The following is an 8,510-nucleotide window of genomic DNA, read 5'->3' as shown; positions in this document are numbered from 1 at the left end:
CCCCCCCCCCCCCCCACACGGAGCGTTCTGTGGGTCGCGACCCAATCTCCTGCCGTCCATCTCCAGCGTCACAGCAGGCCCTGAAGCTGGCAGGAGCCGCACACCTATACCCCACTGTGGACTGGCCCTGGGACAAGCCTACCGCCTGCTCAGTTTCCGTGACCCTGTTTGAAAGGGCAACCCTCCGCTCTCTCTGTGTCCTCAAGTAGATACTACATATATTTGCACTGTATATAAAAAATAACTGCTGTGTCTACTTTTATAGACCTTTTGGTTTCTTAACATTTTTCCATTGTTTTGCTCTGTACCATAGAAGGTTGTTTTTGCGGGTCATTTTCAACAGGAAGACCCAGGAAGCAAGTGCCCTATGTATCAAAGTCTCGTATGCCCGTGTCACTTCCTGATTAGGAAAATTAGCTGTTGTGTTCTTTCCTCATTGTTTGGAAACAGTAGCTGTCTGAGAATTTGTGACTGGTTCCATTGTCTGTTACCACAGTGCCAGTGGATAACTGACATTTCACGTGTAGAGTGTAGGGTCTGTTGCTGTTGTCAGCATGTGTGGACATATTCGCGGTCTTGTACTTCGCTCAAAAGGACAAATGGTGTTCTGATGTCAATAAAAAATCCTTTTTTTCAGTCAGGTAAACTCATAAATAGTTGGGTGACCGTATCTGATGTTTAAAGTGGTAGAGAATGAGAATTGACTGACGTAAGACTGAATACCTAATGTGGGGAAATCAAACTCCAGTAATGGAGTAGTTAGTACCAGTGCCTGATGGTTTTTGGAGTTTCTACGCTTAATTAACTTATTAATTGGGGCAAAGTCCACGTAAACCTTGCCTCCCAGTCCCGAATTAGCTTCTGATTGAAAGGAAACTGTAAAAACGTGGAAACGTGGTGGTCCTCTTGGACTGGAGTTTGAGATCCCTCACCTAATGTAATTGACTGTGAACATTCCATTTCACCTGGGCAGCACAACCCTGTTCCTGGATCTCTGCCATCTTGTAGGTTTTCATTTCAACCGCAATTTGGCGCACCTAATGCTACTAATTGGCAGTTCAACAAGATCTCTGACTGTTGAAGGTGGAGTTCTTTGTTACGGTTGGAGGGAAAACCTACAGGGCGGTAGGTCCCCAGGAACAAGACAGGGCAGTCCTGGGTTTTACAGATGACTAACAACAATAGGGTTGGTTTTTCTCCAGCAGTGATCGTCACTCCTGGTCCAAGTGGGCAACAGGTTCTGCTAATTTCTGTTTCTGCCTTAATATGAGCAACCAGTGCAGACCCAAGAAACTAGGTTAGATGAGTTAACTGTAATCAGCTACTTTACTTTATCAATTAAGTGCCAAGTAACAAAAAAGACCAGCAGATCCTATGGGTTGAAGATCACTGTTCTTGACTGTGGTTTATTGTTACTTGCCATGACTAGACTAATGTGGGGGATTCATTTGTATTTGTAAGATGAGTGTGACCCTTTGTACCCCAATGCAGAAATGGTTATTTGAAATGCATTTTACCATTTAGGCACTAGTGTGTAGATAAATGTTTATTTTAAAAGAAACATCTATATTCACCAATATTCACCAATATTCACTGCCAGATTCTTAATTCACATGATTGTACATTTTGGTCAGTGACAATGTTTTGGTTCTCAGGGATCTGTAGGAGTTATTTCAAACATCACAAACTCTTAAAACGTTAAAAGTATTTCAAACATGTACGTGACCTGGGAAAGGTGTGCATCCTGCAGCGTGCCCTGTTGGGAAGCTAATCGCAGTGCGGTGAGAGTTAAAGTTTATTTACCTGAGTGTCAGGCTTTCTCTGGCTGTCGGTGACCTTGGCTTGGTCTGAGCCGCGGATTTCCGCTCTCCTCAGGCCCCTGGGCCGTGTGTATATTGATACACATGCAAATTCCGCCTGTGGTTCGCGTGCCTGCACAATCGCGGAAGCCTGCTGTCATCTGCGTGTTATTGTTGCTACCAAAATTTCCGCGTCTTTAACGCAACGGGGTTTTTTTTTTTTCCCCTGTTTGTTTTAGCGCTACTTCTTAAGTCATTCGCCTCTAGACACACCAACCGGCTTTTAGATTTGAGTGCCAGTGGCTTTCGTAATTGTCGTAAAGTCACAGCTGGATAAATGCCTATGCGCAATTTATTTCCTTGCGGTGTGGTGTAACAGAAGCGCTAAGCTCGATTTTCATATCATTTCCTCATTTGTAAATGCCTGTGGTTCCAGGAGCTTTTATTCTGTATTCAGCTGTCTACTCTACACTGATGGCATGCGTGAAGTAATTATTAGTTTTCCAAACACGGAACAGTGGAGCCGCGGTTTTTTATTTATTTATTTTTTTTATTTTTTTAGCAGAGATACTGTAACTGGGTCACAAATTAATGTTTCCTGATCCGGGGTGAGAATTTGCGGCACAATAGAGGTCTGCGATATGTGACCCGCTGTGTGAACATCCTCAAAGGCGTCGGCTGAGGTGGGCTAAGCGACCGTGACCGCGTTTAGCGAGCGTCGCTCGGCACGAGCCGAAGCGCCGCGGACGCGCGAGCTTAGCGTGTTCGTGTTACGTCTCGGGTATCAAGCTGCTGCATCATTTATACAGGCGAGAGAACCAGCCCGTCGGGTTTGGGCTAACCGTTGCAAAGATCAAAGCCTGCCAACGGGCTGTGGTCCCTTGGGTCCTACCTGTACAGCCACACCCTGGCGGCGTTGGTACTAACCCGAACTCCAACTGTTACTGGTTCAAAAAAATAAAAGTTTAACGGCTGCGTGGACAATAATGCCAGTTTTGAGAAAAATCTGAATAAAAAACTTCTTTATTGAAATAACGCCCGTTATAAGAATAATTTAACGCCCATTATAAGAATAATTATAATATTTCATTGAATGCATGACTTACATAAATTAATTACAAGGGTTGTGCAAGGAAGCATGTACAATTGAGCGTACTTGCGCCCACAAGGTGCTATATACATTATGATATTTGTCTTTTAAGAATAAAAACATTTACATTTCTACAGTGTCACTTTCACAGTATAAAAACAAGCAAATCACAGGAGACCAGGGCTCTGTTGAAAGGAAGTTCCTGGATTTCCCCCGCCGTTTGGACCAGAGTTTTGGATTGTCAGTATGTTCAGTCTCTCCCTGTCTACTCCTCTTCAGAGTCCTGAAGCAAAGCCTTCTGTGAGCTGGAGTCCGAGGAGCAGGTCTTCTGCAGTCCAAACTCCATGTCCCTGGCCTTCCCAATGAACCTCTGCACACAGCTGCAGGTCCAACAAGGGCGATTGGAGAGGACAAAGAGAAGAAACTCGAGTTATTGCTCCATACAGGTCCAATGTAGGTCGACATCACAGGCGTACAGCTCCACTCCTGGAGCTCTACCGGCTTTCGTTCAAAGCAGTCAACATGGAGAAATTATCTTAACGTCCATGTACAAAAAAATGGCGTTTTGCTTCCATTGCAAATTACGGTGACGCATCACCATGGAAACGTACAGGAAACTACAGCTCACGACGTCAAACATTTCAGATCAAGTGAAGTGGTTTGGGCTTGTGATCTAAAGGCAAATGGCATGGAATCTAATAGTAGATGGCCCCTTAATGTACAGCCCTGGACCCCTTTTTACATGGGGTACGAACACGGAACGAACACAGTGAAAGCTCGAGAGGAAGGTCATTAATGAGGCTGTCGGATCAAAGTCCGTTAAACGGACCGTCCTGGGTTCAGGGTAATCGTATCTCCACCGCACTCGACGCCAGGGAAGCCTGAGATCCGGCGCTTGCCGTTGGTCGGCGTTCGCAGTGTAACTGGAGCTCTGGCTGCGCAGTAGTAGCAGTAAGAGCAGTAATAGCAGAGGGTACTTACATGTATACCAGGCTGTAATTAATGCCAGTGATGAGCAGGGCCACGGCGTAGTGCCAGCAGTAGCACATGGTGATGAACATCTTGTTGTCGTGGAGCGTTTGGTCCCACTCGGGCCCGCTCAGCGGGTACAGAACAAAACCGATCTGAAAGGACAAGACGCTTTATCCTACACAATCCTTTACATTACGGGCAATTAGCACAGAGCTCTTATCTTATCCAGAGCAACTTGCACAACTTTTTTAAATTTTTACATTGCATCCATTTTATACAGCTGGATATATACTGAAGCAATGCAGGTTAAGTGCCTAGCTCGGGAAAAGGGGAGGAGGAGGAGGGTGAGGAGGGTGGTACCTGATAGAACCAGCTGCCTTGCAGGATGGCCAGGCTGCTCCTCGCCAGCTCCAGCACCGGCTGGTCCCTCATGAAGACCTCCAGCAAGGTGCTGGCGGCTCCGCCGAACACGGCCACCAGCAGCAGGGAGTGCACGTGCACGTCCAGGGGCTCCCTGCCGTGGAGGTGGAAGTAGAACAGGAACCCTGGAGAGGAGAGGAGCGACTGTCAAAAACGCACGACCCCCCAACGGAACCCCTGATCTGAGGGGGTTCCCCCGAGCACAGCCAAAAGAACAATACGTCCATCTGTTTCGATTCCACCTCTTGTCAGGACTGTCAAACTAAATTTCAAAATGCTTATTCTCATAATAACGTGGTAACCGAATCGACATCTTGTCAAGTGTTCTCCTTAGCTTCTGACGTTCCGTTAGCCTCTCTGAGCTTTACACTGAATATGCTAACCCATCTTTTGAGCCAGAAGTGTTCCTGGCTAGGTGGGTGCTTGTGTGTAGCAGTGTGAGTCAAGTTTGGTTCAGACCCTAATCCCAATACATACACACCAGAGCTGCTGCATCTTTCCATTCATTTTATGGTTAAAATGACCTCGGTGTGCATTTTGGCGTTAAATACGTGTTTGACTCAGGTGTGCGCTGAGCAGGAGCGGGTATGGCGTATGCAACGGGCCTTCGAGGACAAGCACCTTCGACGAAGAGGGCGAGGGAGAGGCCGAGGCGGTCGAGCCCCTGCGGGACGGGCAGGGAGGACGTGGAGAGGACGTCGGCGATGCCGGAGATGCCGTAGAAGAGGTACATGGTGCTGTGCTGCCAGTTCATCAGCTTCACCCATGAGTCAGCGGTGTACAGGTGGGCGTGGGGCCCGTCGGGCACAAACTGCTCTGCCATGATGCCTGTGGAGCAGGAGGGGCACAACAGGAATGTCAGCTTTGCACCGTGCCGCTTTCACTGTAAGCCTGGCTAAAAAAGTAGCACAGTCGTTCAGGGCGGTAAAGACACCCCCACCCGCTTTTCAGGCAAGCAACCCATATTTCTGAACCGGTCGCGCTCAAACAAGAAAATGCTTCCATAGACCACACTTTAGGAGCCTGAGGACTGTCAAAGTTGGGATGTCACTAGCGAAAAGCTACCTCAGTGCCCGCCACTCAGAACCAGACCGGGGTCAAATGCGTATTTGTTTTGATTTCAAATACTTTTCTGCACTTTGCTGATCTTGTCTTGTGTATTGGAACCAATGAAATTTCTCTCGAAAAGTACAAACCCCGCCTTCTGGTCATGTTGGCAGGCTCAATTACACCAGGCAAGATCAATAGAGCACAGAAAAGTATGTGACCCAGGTCTGCTCAGAACCAAACACTCACCCACGAAGGCGAAGAAGATCTTGAGCGCCCCCTCCACGAGGTCTATCCGGTTGAAGAACAGCGGGAGTCTGCTTCGTCCTTGCGGCTGGCCCCTCCTCCAGCACTGTCGGAGCGGGTACTTCACCGACCACCACAAACCGAAGAGCATGAAGAAGCTTCCCGGCAGAGCGTGACCCTTGAAGTTTGCCATCTTTCCCTTTGCCCCTGCTGGAGACATAATTTCAGTTTCAGATGCCATCCTCTGCTTTAATCTTATTTTAGAGCAGGACTGGTCAATCCTGTTTCTGGAGAACTATCATCCTGCGGGTTTTTCACTCCAACCCTAACAAAGAACCTTATTCAGCAGCCGGAGATCTCGTTGAGCTGCTAATTCGTACCATCAGCTCTGCCAAATTTTCATTTAGGGTTGAAATGAAGAAGGGTGGTAGACCTTCAGGAACAGGATTGGGCAGCCCTGGGATGAAATGGGGTGAAAGTCCTTCAGGTCCCCGTTCCTTTCATTTTTGTCGTTAATTTAAGCAACTGGCAAACTGTCTATAGCAGGGGTCTCAAAGTCCAGTCGTGCAGTCTCTGCTGGTTTTTGTGATTTCCTTTCAGCCAATTTAGGCCAAGGTGTGCAGACTCTTCAGCCAATCAATGACTGAAATTAAGCACTAAGTACAGGAACTCATCAAGAACTTGCAGACATAGTGGCTTTGAGTTTGAGATTCCTGCTGTATAGAATTTTGTACCTGCATATTACATTTTGTCTAAAGATCTGAAACCATTTAGTATGACAAATATGCAGTAATAGAGGAAATCAGGAAGAGGGCAAATTCTGCTTAAATTGGTATCGGAAATTTAAGGACAAAGTGAATTAGGATTACAGTGAATAGGAACCAGACTGTCACAGCAGCTGCCAGCATTGGCACCCCAACCACTGATATGTAGAACAGTAAAGTATGCTCTGAAATATAAAGCTTCTTCCAAGCAACATTTAGCTCACAGCACTGGCTGTGCAGACTGAAACATTTGTGAAAATCCCTTGCCATTTAATTTTGCTAATATGCAATTTAGTAAAACTATTTGAATATACAATGATGAAAGCATGAATAATATGCCTAATACTGATCTGATTACAATCGCAATCTTTTAATTTGCTCTAATTAAAATGTCATAACGTCTCATAGTATTTTAAATGACACATCAACAAGTATGCTTCCAATGAAGTGTCATCGTTTCATAGCAGATTAACTATAAAAAAGCACAATGGCCAAGTGTTAAAATGACGTAAATATTGTCGCAATTTAGTTCATTTTTTCGTTGAGGTTTTTATTAATTTATTATGATTTTTATTTTTATTGTTCTGCAAGTAAATGCATACCTTGGAATTGTACTGCGATTATAGATTAATCCTATAATTGAGAAGGGAGTGATTTAGATATAATTATGCTTTTATAATACATTATTGTACTGTGTAGCCTACTTTAGATGCTTCCGTTGTTCTTGAATTGAGGTGAGGCCCATACGTAGAATCACTGTTTGAGTTTCAGAGTCATAGTAACAGGTGAAAACCACACCTTTGCCAGCTGTGTTATCTAGTGTAACCCTCGTACCTCCCCATTTTACAAATAGCCGCCACTGTTCTCTTCTACACGCCCAAAGGTGTGATCGATGTGCAACTCGTAATAATAGTTCGATTAGTCTGTGAGATTGTTGCAAGATCCGCTGCAACGAAGATGTGAAGATGGAAATAGATATAATCCCGAATGTACTGTGGATAAATTATGCATTTATTAAAGGAATAGATTCATGGAGATGCAGGGTACCAATAATGTATGTGCATAAAGCAAATAAAGTGGATCGATAGAGACCTAGTGGAACGTGCTGGCTGTGATCGTTGGCCTACACACATAATGCAGTCTTCTGTTTGGTGCAGTTTAAAAATGCTGTGTAACATTAATATAACAGTGCGTTAAGAGGAACAAAGTAGTCTATCCTCTCTTGTTCGTGTGCCCAAAGGAACAATTCCCCACCCAAGTGAGTCCAGACGTTGCTGTCCTTTTGTCCAGAATCTAGTTGCACCGTCGGAGCGTCCCTCTTTGAACGTATCCTTTACAGATTCAAAATCTAAATTTTCTGCCAAAAGAGCTGATTTTGACAACGACATCAGCCACGTGGAACAGCCCGTGTTTTGTCGCTGAATGATGCGTTTATGACCAGCAGAACAAGTTTTTTGTTTCAGCTCCTGAACTAGCTGGTATATCCACACCGTATCCATATTTTGTGAACCAACAAAGCTGGAATGTAGGCTACAGTATGTAAGTGTAAATTTACCGCGGTGTGCAGCAGTTTAAATCTTGCACTGACGGTCGGAAAGCGTGCCTGTAAACGCCTAGGATTACAACAAACTATGATTGCAAAAAGCTGATTGCTAATAATTGTAAACAGAAAATCTGCATTTTATTCGGTAAATGCAGCATCTAACAGACATCTGACCCGTGCATACTATATTTCAGAAGACTTTGCACCTTTCATTCTCGGAAGTCATAAAACGGACTCTTCGGTTAACTAACAACATCACTTTAAACATGAAGTTCGGTAATAAAATATGTATTTCATTATGAAGATATACACTAGTGCTGGAGATCTCTCTCTCTCTCTCTCTCTCTCTCTCTCTCTGCTGAACAAATTGCAATACAAAACAATTGCAATCATTTAAAATAAAAAAAATGTGAAAAGATACACATTGATGCAGTAAAGTCGCGTAGCATACCTTTTTATGATGCTATTTTCCTATGTAGCTCAGTCTCTTCCCGGGGCTGTCCCAGTCTGTGATTCCCGTGACGCTGACAGACAGTAACCTTCTGTGTTTATCTTTTCAATGAGCACCTGTGCGTTTGCACGGAGAGAAAACACCTGATGACTCCGCCTTCACCTGCATGACTCACCTG

General features: G+C 45.0%; 1 protein-coding gene across 2 annotated transcripts; it reads right to left on the bottom strand.

Moving 5' to 3' along the window:
* Positions 1 to 2,806: 2,806 nt before the first annotated feature.
* Positions 2,807 to 8,455, bottom strand: tmem45b (transmembrane protein 45B). Of its 2 annotated transcripts, none has more exons than XM_035433891.1 (6): positions 8,333 to 8,455; positions 5,578 to 5,784; positions 4,903 to 5,109; positions 4,222 to 4,406; positions 3,871 to 4,013; positions 2,807 to 3,269 (listed from the first exon to the last, which is right to left on the bottom strand). In XM_035433891.1, exons 2-6 carry the CDS (start codon positions 5,765 to 5,767, stop codon positions 3,155 to 3,157), a joined length of 840 nt encoding a protein of 279 aa, XP_035289782.1. In that variant the 5' UTR covers positions 5,768 to 5,784; positions 8,333 to 8,455; the 3' UTR covers positions 2,807 to 3,154. The 2 variants fall into 2 exon arrangements, with proteins under 2 accessions (XP_035289782.1, XP_035289783.1); XM_035433892.1 differs by having other exon boundaries at positions 5,578 to 5,781; positions 8,333 to 8,433.
* Positions 8,456 to 8,510: the final 55 nt, after the last annotated feature.

Source organism: Anguilla anguilla, chromosome 9 (genome assembly GCF_013347855.1).
Source record: "Anguilla anguilla isolate fAngAng1 chromosome 9, fAngAng1.pri, whole genome shotgun sequence".
Lineage (NCBI taxonomy): Eukaryota > Metazoa > Chordata > Actinopteri > Anguilliformes > Anguillidae > Anguilla > Anguilla anguilla.
Note: the sequence above shows the minus strand (reverse complement) of the source record. Positions and strands in the feature narration are given on the sequence as shown.

Excerpts from the sequence above, each read along its gene's own strand:
- tmem45b (XM_035433891.1), bottom strand. The coding sequence starts at position 5,767 with ATGGCAAACTTCAAGGGTCACGCTCTGCCGGGAAGCTTCTTCATGCTC. Across the intron at positions 5,110-5,577 it reads GATCTTCTTCGCCTTCGTGG|GCATCATGGCAGAGCAGTTT; the intron begins GTGAGTGTTTGG and ends CCTGCTCCACAG. Across the intron at positions 4,014-4,221 it reads AAGGCAGCTGGTTCTATCAG|ATCGGTTTTGTTCTGTACCC; the intron begins GTACCACCCTCC and ends TTGTCCTTTCAG.